Below are 18627 nucleotides of genomic sequence, written 5' to 3' on the forward strand. Positions count from 1 at the left end.
GTAGGGGGCGGTTTGGGAATGGGCCTCAGTCTATATGGCGCTGGGTAGATTACCTATGTACCCGCTATCATTTTGGACCAATCAGGAGGCACGCACGACGTTTGTGAAATAACTCTATGACGTACTACGTTGATGTTATGACTTGTGTATTGCGGAAATGAGGTGATAAGCCTAATGTTGCTCATGAATTTCACGAGGAACGGATGAAAGACGGTTTCAGTGGAAAGGTAGGATAAAGATTTATGATCGTGATTGATTGATTCTGATTTGACCTGTGCTATTTCACTAAAGAACAGCTATATTAAGAGTGAGCTTCGGGACATTAGCTGATTTACTATGGCAACAACAATGCCTCGGTTGAAACTGGAGTACCAGTCCAAGTTCTGACTTTTATTCTGTTGTTCTACTGATGTATTTATTTGTATCATAGCTGTAATGTTACTATCCTAGTCCCAGTCTTTTAAATGACTAACCCAGCTAGCTGTGCGATTAGCATACATGGCTTAATAGAAACTAAATAATCAGCAAAATTGAGAGCTAGCTTTACCAGACCGCAGGTGGTTCACCACATCCACATGCAACTCAAAAAGAGGCGGAATTTCAAATAATATACTGTCACTCTTTTAAAAATAATCTGTTGCTAACACTTCCCTTTAACGTTACGTGTACATGATAGGCACATATATGCTTTATAATGTGATCAGAGCAGCTGGCTGATGTTCGGTGTTTTGCACGAGGACAATCAGACAACTTGGGCGTTTGATCTGATGGGTCTTTATTTCTTATACAATTCATTATTATTTTTAATGGGGGCCCAAGTCACCCTCCTCCCCACCCCACCCCACCCCATTATTTGACTGACAACGTATGGGGTTAGTGTAACACAACAGGTGTCTGGAGGACAAATAATTATTGACCATGTATAAACCGTCGTGTTATTGGGAGTGACATATTACCCGCACCTCCCTAACAGGTTAATCTGGACGCAATTATAGTTGTTTTTTTTCGTTTTTTTGGCTGATCACTGATTATAACTGCAGTTTACTTCATCTCCATGCCTGCATTTGCCACCTGTTCATGTCAAAACAAGTATACATGTTTCACTTCAATGCAGAGGCATTTTCCTCTAATTATTGAAATTGTCTAAATGAACAAGGCTAATAGATTAGCATTCATCTGTGAAAGCCTCTTCACAGTAGCATGCGTAGGAACACTGATGTAACCACAGTGTTAATGGAATGTGGTGCAGCCGCAGCTCTGTGAACTGGCGTCCAGTTAGTGCGATGCTGCGAATTTAATAAGTGGCCTCTGAATGCAGCACACAGATGATAAGCAACCAGCCACACGTTCCCATCTGGCCTCAAAACTAACAAGAGACCTTCTTCACCCTCGTCTGTCTTTGTCTTCTTTCCAGGTTGCTGTTCAGCTGATGAGGGCTTGCCTGGTCAGCCCTGTGTGTCACCCTCCGTTGCCATGGCAACACCATATTATCCCACATTCCTGGTCCTTCTTTTTGTTACCTCCATCACTCTCTTACTTCTGACTCTCCTGCCCTCTGTTTCCCCATCTACCTCCTCTCCCCCCTCCTCTCCCCCCTCTCCTTGGCCCTCACCCTCCTGCGGCCTGGGTCAGTCCTGGGCCGTCCGGCTCCACTCTGACCCAGATCATGAGGAAGAAGACGGTGAGCTGAGCTCTGTGAACCTGGATGTGATAGCAAACAGGGTACGCTACAGCTCATAAACAATTACAGCCAACATTTGAGTATTTTCTATATAGTGTTTCTGTGAATTCTCCCAAAAGTCAGGGATGATTAAGAACAGGGGTTTTGCTTTATGCTGAATCCTCCCCATCTGTATCCTATTTTATGCAACAAACCCATTTATCTGCAGGGAATACTGAAGTTTGGTTAGGGAACAACAAGGTGCCCGCTTTTAGAAATATTGTCCTAGTTTAATTTATCATCTCTGCATCCCAGGTAGCAGAGCAGGCTGGGCTGAAGAACCAGGGCCAGGTTGGACAGCTGAAAGGCCACTACCTGCTGTGTTCTGAAAAGCCTGGATCTGTAGCTAGTGTTTGGAGCAGGAGTGTCCGGCCTGGGGACATCCTGGCAGCCCACCCTCATGTCCTGTGGTACTCTCAGGAGCGAGTGCTGAGCCGCTCAAAGAGATCAATGGCCTTCAACGACCCCAACTACCCTAAACAGTGGCATCTGGTAAGAATCTAGGCTATTATTGTTCTTTGTAACAGTCTAGCTAACTGGTATATATCTATACACACAATGAAAAGGATGTCCGCTGAAAGTGAAGTCACACTAGATGATATACATTTGTCTCATGTCTGCATGTAATATTTGACTAAGTTGTAACTTTTTGAGCAATAAGTTTCTTTTGTAACTCCTCAATCAGTATACAAAGTACTAAGTGAAGAGTGCAGGCACAGTACATCCTGTTGCACCTTCTATTACATTTCTTAACACACAGCATCCTGTATGTATAAAGGGCTAGGTCAGGTGGAAATATACACATGAGAGTTCACGTTACTAATCATTACCCAGGGTGATTTTATTCATTTTTCTTTTTCAACCATAAAGGTACTTTTGAGGTACAGAATCTCCTTCTCCAGGGAGTCATAGTCAAGATGGCAACCATACAAAAAACCATCAGACAACCGAAATATTTTAAGGAAATGAAAATACTCTGTTGTGATGCTTATGCTTATCTTTGCACCACCGCAAAGTAGACACAGGAAATACCTGTACTTATTGGAATTCATTCCTTCACTGTTTGCCGTCTTGTTGCTTCCCTTATTCGTTTTGGCAGCACAATTTCAGAAGTAAAGGCATGGATATCAACGTGACAGGGGTGTGGGAGCGCAACATCACTGGCCAAGGAGTCACAGTGGTGGTGGTAGATGACGGGGTGGAGCACACCCACCTGGACATCCAGTCCAACTATGTAAGTGGAAACAAAAGGTTATTCCACACTATGAACAATGGACCGTAAATATTTAATGTTAAATCTAAGTGAGCTGTGTGTCTTGCTGTCATGGCTGAATATGAAGCAATTTGGATGTTTGGAAGCATGACTGCAAGTGTCCTTTTTACCTCATGGTTACTTAAAGCAGAGCAGTACAGAGAATACATCTAATCTAAACTAAATTCAATTATATTTCCTATTATAGTTCAGTGATTAACATAAATAATGTGTTGTGAGAGTTTCTCATTGTAGTAGCCGTTTTTTTCTAACTCTGTGTCTACTGCACCAAGTCTGAATTGAATTGCAACCTTATCATTGATGTGCAAACCAGACATTCATTTTCCAATAACAATTTCTCTACCCTCTTAGAGTCCTGAGGGCAGTTATGACTTGAACTCCGATGACCCCGACCCCATGCCTCACCCAGACCCCCACAGCGACAACCACCACGGGACGCGATGTGCCGGAGAGATCGCAGCCGTTCCCAACAACAGCTTCTGTGCTGTGGGGGTGGCCTACGGCAGCAAGGTGGCAGGTAAAGACTTTTTGGAATATTAAACTTGGACTTCCTAATGTAAATAACCCAAGAAAGTGACGGAAGCTAAAACGTTGTTGTCTCCCTTGTTGTTTTTGTTCAGGAATCAGAGTCCTGGACGGCCCACTGACAGACAGCCTGGAGGCCATAGCCTTCAACAAGCACTACCAGATCAACGATATTTACAGCTGCAGGTAACAAACACCTCTCTTTTTAATCCCTGGTATTTATTTAATTAGGGAAGTTGCTTTTCTAACAGTAAAAATGTAACAGTAAAATATCAGTAAAAATATCACATATGTTCATTTGTCACTTATTCAACAAAGCTCTTACAGCCTTTGTTTGCTCTTAATTTGAGGTCTGTTATATTTAAGTGCTATGTTTTACTATGCCATATTACGTTATGAGGAAAATCTTGCTTGGAATCTGATTGTGGCTCAATTCTCCTCTAGTTGGGGTCCAGATGATGATGGACACACTGTGGATGGACCCCATCCCCTGGGCAAGGTAAGAAAAAGGACGATTGTGTGGATGTTGTCCTGCAGGAGGCAGTGCACTGCAACAGATCGTTTACAGCAGTAGAGTAGCCATGTAGAAAAACTCCAAAGTACAAACTTCCCTCTTCTCATCACAGCATGGCCATTGTTTTCATCCTCAGGCGGCGCTGCAGCACGGGGTGATTGCAGGCAGACAAGGCTTCGGCAGCATCTTTGTGGTTGCTAGTGGCAACGGAGGTCAATACAACGACAACTGCAACTATGACGGCTACGCCAACTCCATCTACACCATCACTATCGGTAAGACGCAGAGGCGCTAAAGTGTGTAAGTGTTTTGGATGTGGATATTTGGGCATCGGGCCATCAATAATTATTTTGTGTGTGTTTGTATTTTGTAGGTGCGGTTGATGAGCAAGGAAAAAAGCCCTTCTACGCTGAAGAGTGTGCATCCATGCTGGCTGTCACATTCAGCAGCGGGGGAGGAAACAAGCTGAGGAGCATTGTAGGTCACACACAACACACACACACACACACACACACACACCACACACACACACAACACACACACACACACACACACACACACACACACACACACACACACAAGAGGCTTCTCAATACTCAAATGTCCCCTCCTCGACTCCCCTCCTCGGTTCCCCTCCTCGAGACTTAGTCCCGCCCACAGGAGATGCGAGCGGAGGACCGAGGAGGGGAACCGAGGAGGGGAGTCGAGGAGGGGGAAGCAGCAGACGTTTAAAGAAATGAGAACTCCTCTCCTCTGAGCGGTCATATTAAAGCGACGTCCGTTCATTATTACGTGGCAACAGCTGCATCAGCTGTCGAGTGTTTTGTCATAGCGCTAGTTCCCCCGCATATTTACTTTGAATTCATTGAGAGTGCGGTATAATGAGACAATAACAGGCTCCAGATGCGGACACACACACACAAATATATTTATATAAATATATACAATTTAAAGTATGAGAGCACTCTCATAATAACGGAACACAATCAGAGACTGGATATATCCCCCCCCCCCTCTCTCTGGTCGCTGAAATGGGGAATTGAAATTACGGGCCAAAAGTTGTATTTACAAGTAGGCCTATTAAAAGTAAGCAGAGGACACCAAACCAACTGAGACCCGTCTGTCCGCCGCATTTACGCACTGTACAACACACACCTACACACTGTACCACACACACCTACAGCTCCTAAAGCATAAGCCGTTGTGTATTTTATTATGTGAAGCACTAAATGGTCTTAGAAAAATATCGACTCTTTGTTTGTAGATATCTACTAAACTAAAGCAAATAAAGAGAGTAGGCCTGTTATACTGAGTGATATATATTATACACACTGCTCTGCTTTCTGAATGGACCTCACAGCTGTTCTCTCTGGAAACATCGCGACGCGATGAAAGCAGTTTCTAAAATAATATCCAGGGGATGCATGCAGAGCTGTCATTGGCTGAGATAAGTCCGGCCGTGCGTCACGCCTCCACCGTTCCCGGAAATGCATCCGTGGAGGAGCCATCAGTGTATCCTCGGTTATAGCTCCTCCAGAGAGCCTCCTCGACGCTCGATCCTCGGTCCTCGGTGTGCATTTAGAGAAATGAGATGTCCTTCAAAATGGCGCGCTGAAATTCATTTCCGGGTCACTACCGGAGGACCGAGGACCGAGGAGTCGAGGAGGGGAAATTTGAGTATTGAGTAGCCTCTATAGTCTGGCTTAAGAACCAACAGGGATGCAGGAAATCAATGAAGCAGGTGTCATGAAGTGATTTTTGGAGTTGGTCTAATCAAGGTTAATAAGCAGGGGTGCACATAACTTTTTTGACCTTTTGAGGGGTACTTGACTTTATGAACGGGGGGGGGGGAGGTGCGCTAGTGAGCACGCTCATGAACTGTTCGCCCGTGCCTCGCAGCAGGGTTACTGTGCGGAGAACATAAAGTAGACCCTTCACGCGATAGCGAGGGGTAGAGCGAGGGATCGCAGTTGCCGTCATGCTCGCGGACGGATTAAAAAAATTAAACCTAAATGGCTCGCGAATTATACTTTGGCGGCCGTTAATATACCTGGGAGTCCCGCCCAAGTAAAGTCTATGTGTGGGAAACCCTGCTATCTTACCAGTTCTTATGCAACTCGCAAATATCTCTCTCTTCTCTCTTTTCTCGCTCTCGCTCTCGCTCTCGCTCTCGCTCTCGCTCTCGCTCTCGCTCTCGCTCTCGCTCTCGCTCTCGCTCTCGCTCTCGCTCTCGCTCTCTCTCTCTCTCTCTCTCTCTCTCTCTCTCTCTCTCTCTCTCTCGCTCTCTCTCTCTCTCTCTCTCTCTCTCATTTTTTCAAATGATCCGGTGCTCCTTTTTTGGCGGGGGGTGCGCATGCGCACCACTTATGTGCAGCCCTGTTAATAAGGGTGCTTTCTGTTCGAATTCAACTTTAACAACTATACAAGGTTAACAACTATAAAATGCATTTACTTTATCCAAATTGGACAGAGTATACTATACATTTATGCGAAATCTGGTGACCATGTTAATATATCTTTAAACAGAGGTTTGGTTGATCTAATATCTCAGTTTAGCATTTCCTTAAATGTTAAATATGGTTTCTATTCATGACATTTGAATCCAAAGTTAACATATAGTTATTTCTCTAACATATAGTTACTTCTCTATGTGCTTCTGTGACACCTGAGAAGATAAATGAACGTACACAGTAAAGTGCTGCTGTCAGTCACAGGAGTTTCATTTCCTCATATTAGTTTATGTAGAGAGTCACAGTGAAACGGCAACTTCCAGCTTCTTGTTCAAAAACCCTCGGACATTTGTAACAAAGCTAATGACTTAAAACTACATTTTGTTTATAATTTACCTTTGTAAAAAACCTCAACCCAGCGGTTCTGATGGTGGTTTTTATGACTGTTATGACAAGTAACTTCATCAAAGTCTATTATAATTGTTCCTATTTTAACAATGGAATAATTGGTTGTATTTTTTCCATGAAGTCCGCAACATGACATGTAAAATATATGTACCCATTTCAGTGTGGTCTGAAAACCTTAATTTTATTGATTGTGACAAATGTTTAAAAAGTCATAAGCAGCACCACATCGGGAAGACAAGAAGCTATTTTTATCTGAAGCGATGACGAGGGAGGATGGCTGGAGTAAAGGCCGGTCGAAGCCACTGATTTTATTTTCTGTTGTTTGTGAGTGTTACCATCGCAACACAGTTTTGCCCTGGGTTGTCATTGCCTGGAAGAGAAGAGCTTAGCCAGGATGGGCTCTCTCACGAGAAATCTGATCAATCAATGACCGCCAAGTGCTTACCACACTCTACCCACTAGTGCAGGGGTGGCCAACCAGTCAGAGGTTAAGAGCCACATGTTTTCTATGTTACTGCAAGGAGCCACATCAAACACACAGTCACTGATACCGCTTGTTTCAGTTTTTTGTTTTCTGGAGACAAGATTTCAACCACGTCACTGATTCATTTTTGTGGCATTGGGATATATTTTTAAAATCCTCTGGAGCAGAGAGAGGAGCTGTGTATTATTGTTATTGATTAATGCATCAGTGTTTCTTAGGGTCAAAAACACTAAACCCACAAATTAAAATGAAAGCGTTTAGTTTATTTAATAAAAGAGCACATGTTCAATGTGAAAAGTGACAGTAGTTATAGATTATTTGCAATTTGATGCTATATATATTTTAAAAAGTATATATATAACACCTTGAATTTCAGGGGGGGCGCGGGGCTCCGTTGGCGGCTCGCAGTGCCCCTCCAAGACAATGGTAGGGGAAACACTGAATAGTGTTTAATCAACAATAGGTTTCCCCCCCTCAAAGGTGATTGGTTCACTGCATTGCAGGTATTATTGTGATTGGCTGTTGGGCCACATCAAAATGAGACGCGCTGTCATCCTCTCATACTGACACCTGACACCACACATACACACGTAGGGAGAGCCGGGACGAAAGTAACACGGGACCAAAGTAACGGAGCGATTTTATCCGAGCCCAAACAACTTTGACCGGCCAAATTACGTCAGAATGATGGGCATTCAATACTTAACAGACCTACTAAATATCAGGTGTAACTGTCAGTGTTGTCACGATACCAACATTTTGGTTTCGATACCAAGTCAAGAATTGCGATTCCGATTATTTTTCTTAAAAAACGGGAAACAGTCTTAAAATGTAATTATTGTGCTTTATGTCACACCAGAATCATAACCATAACACAAACTTTTAAACAATGAGAACAGTAAATACAATAAATGACAATAATTCGTATTAAATACAATTAATACATTTCTTACAGACAGGCCTCGTGGTGTCCGTAGGCTTGCCCTCACTGTCAGAGATATAGCTAAAATACTTCCAAATGTAGCTTCTGGCATATTTGTTGTCAACAAGCCGAGGCGCAGCGGCAGTTGCACTCCCACTTGCAGCCATGCTTCTCGTTTTCTCACATGCTCTGGCAGCTAGCGCGTGCACGAGAGAGGGGAGGGATTTAGAGCGTGCTTGAGAGGGAGGGACTTAGAACGTGCTTGAGATTTTAACGACAGGGTATCGCGGTATACCTTTCAAGTATCGGTACACCGTGCAACACTAGTCAGGAGTCAGTGTCTCTCCCCCAAACTCACACATATACAATTCGATATGAACTGAAGAGCCGCATGAAACTAGGCAAAGAGCCGCATGCGGCTCGAGAGCCGCGGGTTGGCCACCCCTGCACTAGTGTATTAATCTTAAGAACCCATTCTAGAGACTAATCCAGCAATCATCCTTGATTATGCTAGCCCTAAGAAAGAAAAACAAGGGGTAACATATAATACATTAACAGAGAGAGATTTTTTTTTTTTTTTAACATCCTGTAAATCAAGTTAAAGCCTCATAGGGATTACAATCTTGTTTCAAGAGTAATGGATTCACTAATTCAATATAAGGGGACATTTGGGAATCAAGAAAACAATGTCTAGCCTCCAGAGGCTTATATAGTCATCATATAGATAGCTCCTTAGCTCCACCTTCTGCATGACTGGAACAGCTGTTGGGAAAGGGCAGAAGGCTGAGAATTCTTCAACCTCACATCGCTGCGGTCCTAATGTGTGTACCAGAGTGTTGTGTACATAGAGGGCAGTGTACATGGAAGACATATGAGGTGTCTATGATCATGTACACCTTGCATATTGGTGGATATTACTGTCTACTAGATGCCACACACATTGAGTCAAACCTGTAATCTCTTCCATTAATCCTTCCTTTCCTACCTTTGTTCAGTTCAACCACTATGTAACTCGTTTGTATTAGTCTTATATAGATATATATATCTATATAAGACCCAATACACCGGGGTGTTTAATGCCATTTTAAGATCAATGGTCTAAAGAATGAAGTTGTCTCTCAGAAACTGTCTTTAGTGCACTGAAACTTAATTACCCAGTGTAGACATATATTTAGTTATTATATTATTTAAAAAATGCAGACAAACAGTTTTTAATGAATAAATGATCATTTAAGTTGATCAGCAATGTTATTTCTCAATTGTTAGTATTTATTCAATGCTTGTTACTTATCTGATGGTAAAAAAGGCATTATATATATCAGCCACCTTTTTCAGCATTTGCCATTTGAAAAAACCTTATCAGTCCCTGTACTATTCTTCATTTGAATTTTTACATCAATGTGTTTCTTTCCCTTTACATCCTTTCATGTCTTTAAAGGCTGGACCTCCCTAGGGCTTTAAACCCCTCTCATACATGTTTTCCATGAACTGTACACAGACAGTGTTGACCTCTGGCCTCCTGCAGTAAATATACCGTTTTGTCAGGAGGGCTCTTTATGGCCCTGGCGTCTGATGAAGAGTTATCCTCAAGTTGTTAGTTTAGGTTGAGAACCTTTGTGCCTTAGCAAAGCTTGTGTTGGATGTACTTTTTCGAAAGGTTTGCATTCAATCAGCGGTTAATGTATACTGGCAGTTTGTGTAGACTCCTGCCAGAGCTGTTGCCACCCTTGTGATGTGTTTGTTCTCTGCATAACGTTCCATGGTCGTACTCAGCCCATCCGTCTTTCCACAGGTGACGTCAGACTGGTCCATGCTGCAGGGGACCGGCTGTACGGAGGGCCACACTGGCACGTCTGCTGCAGCCCCCCTGGCGGCAGGAATGGTGGCCCTCATGCTGCAGGTCCGTCCCTGTCTCAGCTGGAGGGACGTGCAGCACATCATCACCTACACCGCCACCATGGTAACACTCAGGAAGTGTGTCACTGCATAAGATGTTACTGTATAAAGACCCAGCACGACAATGCAGATTGTTTTTTGCTCAATGTAACTGGGACCCAAATATGCTGCTTAGTGCTACTATTGGTCAAAAACTGCAGGCCATCTTTAATGTGACCTCAATTTAAAAATAATAAAATGAGTATTTATCTTGGTTTATGTTTTTCCTGAGTCATTGAATTTCCTGTAAAAGATGTGATGATCACTTTTTTCAAACGATAGATTACTTCTTCAGATTGATTGATTGAATTACTTTTTTTTCAGGCCAATCCATTTATTGACTGATTGTTTTTCCCACAAACGTTAGTTTAGTTGTTTAGTGTGTGATGTGTGTTCTCTATATCTCTATCTGTTCTTACAGTGTGACAACAGTGCAGACTGGAGGACGAACGGAGCTGGTTTCAACCACAGCCACCAGCACGGATTCGGTGTGCTCAATGCGTGGAGACTCGTCAACGCTGCTAAGGTATATAAGGACACAAATCACTAGCTATTTTAGATTGGTTACTCAGCCATGGATTAATAATGTGTCTGGTGCTCCTAGAAAAAAGCTTCCAAGATACTGGATCAAAGGAAAGGGGAACGTTCTTATCGGTTTATCGTTTAAGTACCATGGGCTTTATGAAGACATAGACTTCACAAAGTATATTTATTTAGTTTTCTCTGTGTATAGGCTTCCTTGTTTTCCCTTATTTGTATCTTGGATCTTAGCCTCTACAATAAAGGCTCTTCAATATCTCCTTCCTTGTTGTTACTTGCTCTTATATTTTGGAGTGCCTGCATTGCATTCCTGTTTATCATGATGTTAAAATTCCTTCCACACTCTGACTCAGGTATGGGAGTCAGTGCCGTTTCTTGTGTCCTATCAGAGCTCAGTAATAAAAGAAGAGCAGCGCATCCCAGCTTATCCCGGCGAGATGATCCTCACCTGGAAAGGTAACCCACCTCTCCCTCTCTCCCTCTCTCCCCCGCCTGGTATTGGACAGCTGCCTGTTGAGTTTACACACTGCACCACAGCTGACTCCCTCCCTCCCTCCCTGCCTGCTCCTCACTCAGTCTGCATCTCCTTATAAGGCAATGTTCTCTTGTTTGTTAGTTTCTGTGTCAACATTGAAATACTAGATGACGTTTTTTCCAGATTCTTCCTTAAAAAAAAACAACATTTTCCTCATCTGTCACTGTATTTGACAACTCTCCTCAGTTCCTTTTTGCTCTTCTCTTGCTCTGATTCTGTTATATTCCACTGTCTGTGTATGTGTTGTGTCTCTAACTTCCTCACACACTTTTTCACACATGGTGACCTCATTCTAGCAAAAGCCTTTTCCTCTACCTCCTCCGTTTTCCCCTCCTCACTCGATCTGTATCTTCCCTCTTTTATGGCCTCGTTGTGGTAAGGAGCACAGCCAGAGGTGTGTGTGTGTGTGTGTTGTGTGTGTGTGTGTGTGTGTGTGTGTGTGTGTGTGTGTGTGGTGTGTGTGTGTGTGTGTGTGTGTGTGTGTGTGTGTGTGTGTGTGTGTGTGTGTGTGTGTGTGTGGGTGTGTGGTGTGTGTGTGTGTGTGTGTGTGTGGGTGTGTGTGTGTGTGTGTGTGTGTGGTGTGTGTGTGGTGTGTGTGTGTGGTGTGTGTGTGTGTGTGTGTGTGTCAAATTAGAGTTGCTGACAGTTGCAGAACGGACTTAAAAAATGTGTCTGGGCTTAATTTAAAAAATAAATGTCATCAAATCAAACTACTATAATAAACATTTTTCCATTCGATCTCTTATTCAATCAGTCTTGGCCAAATCTCTGGCAGACTATTTGCCAGAGTTCAGTCTGCCTGTCATGCTGCACTCAGCAGTGTTTGTTGTTGTAGTGCCTCTGAAGCCTTTCAAACTGCTGGACTTCCATGTGAACACAGTCGCTACAAATGTGTGTGTTTGTGTGCACTTTGCCCGTAGCGACTGGCTTTATCCTAATCATAAAACCAGTCGAATCCACAGTATTGGATTGGATTGCCTTTAGCTGATGTATAAAATCATTCAGCAGTTGAACTGTGCGCTCATAGATAATCTTGACAGCAAATATTGAGTTTATTATCAATCAAAGAGAAAAAAAAGGGATGGAATTTGTTCTGAAAATGAGAAAAACACATGACAGAGGACACAGTGTACCTCAGGGAGCACTACATTTCTCTTTTCTTGTCAAGACAGTATGCTCAGAGCTTATAGTCACTTATAGATTTTATTAAAGCGGCCTGTCCTTCATAACAAATATTAATAATAGGGGCTGCTATTGCTCATGAAGCATTCATTCCAAGCCGCTGCATTCAACATGGCAAAGTTCCCTTGGGAAAGGTACTGAATCACAAATGGCATGGCAAATGATTTGTGAGTGTGTATTTCTATTGATCCTGATGAGCAGGGGGCTTCTTGTTTGGCAGCCTCTTCCTCTCTATGAATGTGAAAGGGAATGTGAATACTGCAGTGGTTGCAAAGACTAGAAAAGGATAATATAAATGCAGTCCATTAAAGTAATTGCCTTGTTAATTCAAGCAGTGAACATCTAGTTGGCTATGAGACCCCCAGGCTTCAACATGCCATGCCTTTTATCCAACTCTAACTTCAAATCATTAGCAGCAGCAGAAGAACAAATATTTGCTCAATCCCTGCCCTCTTTTTTTCTTTGTTTGCCCCTCCACTTTACTCATTTTCCATCCACTGTACTCGCCCTCTCAGTGCCTCTCCTCCACTGGTCTCCATCTCCTGACCGTCCCTCCCCTCCCTCTTTCTCTACATCTGTCCCCTGACTTTCTGTCTGTCATTCCACACCTCTGCTGTTTACACTGCTCACCCCCTGCGCCCCCCCCCCGCCAGAGGACGTGTGCAGCCCTACATGGTCAGAGAGCAACACGGCTCATTAGCAGTCAGAGCACGGGAAATACCAGACACTTACAGGGGCAGGGCGGGGGGTGGTGAGGACCACTGACAGATATTTTTAAGGACAGAATGTAAAGAATAAACATCAAGAGTCTGATGCCAATTTGCCACTTTTTTACCCAGAATGCAACAATGCTCAAACTGATGTATTTTGAGGAGATCATCCTCTAATATCAGTTAATCCATCCATCCATCCATTTTCTGATTCTTATCTTGGATAATTGGAAAACAGAATACATTGCAATCTGTGTGCCATTAAAATGTTCTCTAAAAAACTCTTAAAAACAGGGAGATTGCATAATAATGTTTCTAAAGATTTTTTGTATTATGTTCAAATAATATTGAAGAGTAAAATGTACTCCCTCCCTCTCAGTCTCTGCTGCTGACCTGAAACACTCTGGAATGAAGACACTGGAACACGTGGCCGTTACCGTGACGTTAACCAACCCTTGCCGTGGCAACGTGGAAATCGTGTTGGTCTGCCCCAGCAATATGACGTCAGTCATCGGGGCACGCCGCGCCATCGACAGGTACAAACCCACACATTGATATCATTTGAGAACAGTAAACGTCACTTGTTCAAAAGCTAAGATAAATCTTTGTCTTATTTTAAAGGGGACCTATCATGCAAAATGCACTTTTTGATGTCTTTTAAATGATGTATTTTGAGCAAAACACTTCATAGACATGTTTTTTATATATCTGAGACCTATGCTATTGCCTAAAAATAGCATGATAGGTGACCTTTTAATAGGAGGATGAGATTTAGGTCTTGTAGACACAAAGGGAAATCAGCAATAATCCCACATAACTGTACGTAAGATGTTAAAAGGATAGACTGGATCGTTACAAGGAAGTTTGTATGAGGTTCTCATCCATAGTCAGTGTATTACAATGTATTATACATTGCACAACAAAGATGTAGCTGGATTTATCGCTGTCTCTTTTTGCTCGTTTGTTTGTGTTATTGTGGATCTTTAGTGAATACAAACTAACCTTTTAAAACACCTAAAGTCCCACAGCAACATAAACAAAACCCATTGAGGCAGAGGTAGGCCAGATACTCAGTCTCATGTAAAGTAAAATTACTGGGGTTTACTTTTTTAAATGAGTGTGACGGCTTCATCGCGAGCATAGCCTTCAGTTCATCACTGGAAAAGGGTGTCTGACGGCTCAGGTGTAGAGGTGGAAATATACCTACCTCGTATAACCCCACAAAAATCCGAACTATCCCTTTAAACCAGAGGTTTAACCAGTAGTTGGCGGTTCTAGTGTTAACATACATTTAAATTAAATATATGTAATTGCAAATGCCATATATGATTTTCTAACCTAGAATTCTGCCTTTTTGAACAGACTTTTTGAGTCCTAGCTATATTGTCTGCAGTTCTAGGGTTAATATGAATCTAATATGATTGTCATCGGTCTAAATTAGATTTCAAATGATTAACTGTGTATGTAATGAAGATCACAGTGTGGGTTGAATCCATTTTCATAACCACTGTCTTTTAACTGATTTTAAATGTGGAAACTGGGCTTATTCATCAGAATTTTGTATGACTTGACTTGCTTGACCTGAGCAATGACTTGACTTGACTTGCTTGACTCTCATCACAGTGACTTAGGACTTGCTTGATACTTGTAGGTCAAAACTTGAGACTTGCACATGACTTGCACATGTAGGACTTACTCCCACCTCTGCTTTAAACTATAATCTAATAAAGTTGTATATTTGTGTTTTTGCACACAGCGACTCTTCAGGCTACCAGGACTGGACCTTCTCTACTGTGCGCTGCTGGGGAGAGGAGGCTGAAGGCCAGTACATCATCAAGATATCTGACCACAGTAAGACACAGTCACACAACTGACATGTCCCCATTTCTGTCATTTTGTTTCATTGTGACCTCATGTACACGTCCCCCCCCCCCTCCCTACTGACCCTTCTCTCTGCTTCTGTAGAGGAGCCATCCGTTGAGAAGTGTGCCTCTGTGGGGTTCTTGAAGCGGTGGCAGTTGACTCTGTATGGTTCCTCTATGACTTTCAGCGAGGTCAAGGAGAGGCAGAGGTAAGAACACGCTGCCATACAGTGTATGGACATCTTCAGTTTTGTTGAACGCCTGTTTGCCCTGGATTTGTGTTTTGTTTTTTATTCCCATTTGAAATCGTTGTAGCTACTGATTTGATTCAGAGAATTTTAATTGGCAAAATTCAGAAAGATGATTTTAAAATGTGTAAAATTCTGTCTTTTTAAAAAAAAATTTTTAAAAAGTATTCCAGTAATGTATGTTGCATGTTTTTAATTTGATTGTATTTACTTGTTTAAAATGAAATGTGTTTTAGGTTGACTTATAAAATATGTCCAGGGACTACAGATGAAAAATATCTTCTTGGCTAACTCTGGCACACTCAATGTTAATTAACTGTCCCTGTTAAATAAATACAATTTAAAATAAATGATCTGCTTGTTGATTGGCTGTTCATTGATTGACAGGCTGGTGGAAGAGGCTATGAGTGGAAAGTTTCTGGACAGCAGCTTCTCTCTGCCCTGCCCTCCAGGCCTGGACATCCCTCCAGAAATCATCAGCCCCTTCACCTCCAACAGCCTCAAGGTAAACCGTTCACTTTTAACCATCTTTCTCTTTAATATGAATGTCCTCACAGAATAAAACCAATAGTTCTGATACTGGGAAATTAAAAAATGTTCATACTGACTCACTATGTCAGACATGTCAGGAACACGCCTCATTACATTAAAGTTCAATTTCAGGATAATATGGAATTGCTAGCCCAACATTATTTATTTTTCCTTTTTTGTGGATATTATTTCAAAGGAACAGACGCCTTTTATTTAATGGCAGATCTAGACCTCAGATGTGTATGCTATATAACCATAACCTCTCATTTGAAACCTTATACATCTGAAATTGGGGGATAGACGCTGGCTGGCAAGAAGTTCTCCCTGCCAGTTACTTTGTGTTAAAAAAACAAACAAATAATGCTCACCTTCATTTAGGATTTGGATGTGAAATTTGACGTTGTGAGAGTAAAAGTGAATTAGGTCAACCCATGCAAAGAAGTATTAAAGTGTTTTGCCAACCTTATAGCAAAGATGAAAATCAATCCCATAGACCTTCAGTAATAGATCCCAGCTAAACCACACCAGAAAGGAATACTTAGGTCACATTCGCTCATCCATTTGACTTTCTAGTTTCCTCTTTTGTAACTGTTCTTTCTTTTTATCTTTAACCACATCATCCACACATGCATCCTTCAGTGATTTACGTTCTCGCTCCGTCTCTCTGTTTGTTTTATTTTCCAGTTCCTGCTGTTGCTGGGCTGCTTTGCTCTCTTCTGGTCGCTCTACTACACACTGGAGGTCACGCTGGCCCACATGGACCTCAGGGGCCTCCTCTGCCTGCGCAAGAGACGGGGCCAGGGCCACCGGGCCAGGGGGGGGCGCCGGGGGAGAGGAGGAGTGGAGGAGGCATTGCCAGAGGAGGAGGAAGTTAAGGTGGAAGAGGAGCAGGACTCCGGGGTGGAGTTGCATGCAGTGTTTGCATCCGAGACCCAAGTGCCGCTTTTAAATGGAGACTGGCCGGCAACATAGCATTGAGCCAAACAATGGGGCTATATCCCGTCTCTCTTTGCTCATTGGACGTCTCAGGCTCTCACTATCTTCTCCAAACATATTCAGCCTCTAGTCAACTGTATCTGTGGTGCTGTGCTGCAGATGGAGTTGACTGAGAAGTGGACCTTTTGTCTGTATTCTCCAAACACGTGGCCTTTTATGAAAATCTTACTTTGTGGCAATGTGAGTATGTGTTGGGCAGTGGGTGTTCTCGTGCACCTGTCATAATAACTAATGTCCTCTAAACATAAAAATGAAATAAGGACAATCCTTTTTAAAGTGGGGATATTAAGCCGGTCCTGGGGTTACATTTCCCATCAGGATTAGGTTTGGGTCAGGCATGAACTGGAGTGGGACCTTATATGGTTTAAAGGGACCATTTACTTCCAAGTTAAACGAAAAAACTGAAAAAGGTCTTGATGATTTAAGTAAATCAGGGCCGCGTTTTATTAAAATCGCAAAACTGTATCAGAACATCTGTTTACACACGTATTTAACCAGTATAGCTCACTACTTCTCAAACACAGCCACTTTTTGAAACCTGTTGAAACCCTCTGCTTAACAGTCTTCCCCTTGCACAGGCACATTACTCATTGTGCAAGTTGGAAATGTCTTAAATGCCGCCCCTTTTATATTTTCATCAAGACCTTTCTCTCTATCAGAACTCAAGGTAACACAGGGTGAGTCATTGATATAGTATTATAAGGTTGAAGTGTTCCTTTAACGTGTCAGTACAATTGCATGTTTGCATGCGTGAAAGGGTAAATACAGAATGGTCTGTGTACATGTGTTCCCATGGAAGAACTGAGCTTAGACGGGTGGGATTTACTTCTAGTGGGGGTAATCAAACCAAGAGAAAGATGGTTTGTTTAATTTTTTTTGATGTGCGCTATAGGAATGTACAAATATCGATATGTGTGTGAGTGTGTGCTGCCCCTGAGTGTGTTTGTACTGTGTGTATGTTGTGACATGAGCGGGTGTGTGTGTGTTCTGTGACATGAGCGGGTGTGTTTGTTATGGTCTTCCCTGGAAAAAGTTTCCTCAAATGTGAGGCTCCATGAGATTGCTGAGGAATTTTTTTTTTTTTTTTAATTCTGAGGTGTTATTTGATGTATTTTATTTTAAAGTCTTGGGTTATTATCTGCAGGTTATAACCAACTACTGATAAAAACTTGAAGTGGGATTTTCAAGTGTGGGATTTGTATAGGTATTTTTTTATGAAGTGTAATATATACACAATGTGTGCCTGCTGTACAGATATATATCAAGTGTGTTTAATGATTTATACACATTGTTTTGTAAGAATGTATTAAAGAGTTCTAATTTTATAATGTAAGGAGTGTTTGGAGGGAAACTGGAAGCTGTGTTTTGCTGTGCAAGTCACAGGTGATCTGAATGATAATAAAATACTTGATGGAAAATCTTCTGAGATTAATGTTTTGAACACAGGGAAAGACGTAGTAACACACTTTTTAGAATCAGTGATACTGATTATGATATAATATGGTTGTTTTCGATTTTGTGTTTAACAATACTAGTCTAAAATACATATAATGTAACATTTACAAATTGCAATTCCTAAAACCACACTGCAAGCATGCCCTAAATCTAAAACAAGTTAAAACTAAATTACATTAAGGCTGTATGACCTTTTTGGAACTGTGAAATCCCCAAAGTGGCATAACCTTAAACTACCAGAATCAAAACTTTATTTTTTTCAAAAGTCTGTTTTAAAACTTAGGTAACATATCTGTATTATCAAGAGTTTTTGGTGGCTCTCGTTACTTCTGTCTGT

The 18627-nt window shown here is 42.1% G+C and overlaps 1 protein-coding gene across 2 annotated transcripts; it reads left to right on the forward strand.

Moving 5' to 3' along the window:
• The first annotated feature begins 104 nt into the window (after window positions 1–104).
• Window positions 105–18255, forward strand: pcsk7 (proprotein convertase subtilisin/kexin type 7). Of its 2 annotated transcripts, none has more exons than XM_034233187.1 (17): window positions 105–227; window positions 1415–1722; window positions 1976–2212; window positions 2820–2954; window positions 3345–3510; window positions 3614–3704; window positions 3963–4017; window positions 4169–4307; window positions 4406–4509; window positions 10089–10256; window positions 10653–10757; window positions 11125–11227; window positions 13578–13734; window positions 14955–15049; window positions 15164–15269; window positions 15696–15813; window positions 16524–18255. In XM_034233187.1, exons 2-17 carry the CDS (start codon window positions 1474–1476, stop codon window positions 16809–16811), a joined length of 2316 nt encoding a protein of 771 aa, XP_034089078.1. In that variant the 5' UTR covers window positions 105–227; window positions 1415–1473; the 3' UTR covers window positions 16812–18255. The 2 variants fall into 2 exon arrangements, with proteins under 2 accessions (XP_034089078.1, XP_034089079.1); XM_034233188.1 differs by having other exon boundaries at window positions 11161–11227.
• The last annotated feature ends 372 nt before the right edge of the window (window positions 18256–18627 follow it).

Source organism: Gymnodraco acuticeps, unplaced genomic scaffold, assembly GCF_902827175.1.
Source record: "Gymnodraco acuticeps unplaced genomic scaffold, fGymAcu1.1, whole genome shotgun sequence".
NCBI lineage: Eukaryota > Metazoa > Chordata > Actinopteri > Perciformes > Bathydraconidae > Gymnodraco > Gymnodraco acuticeps.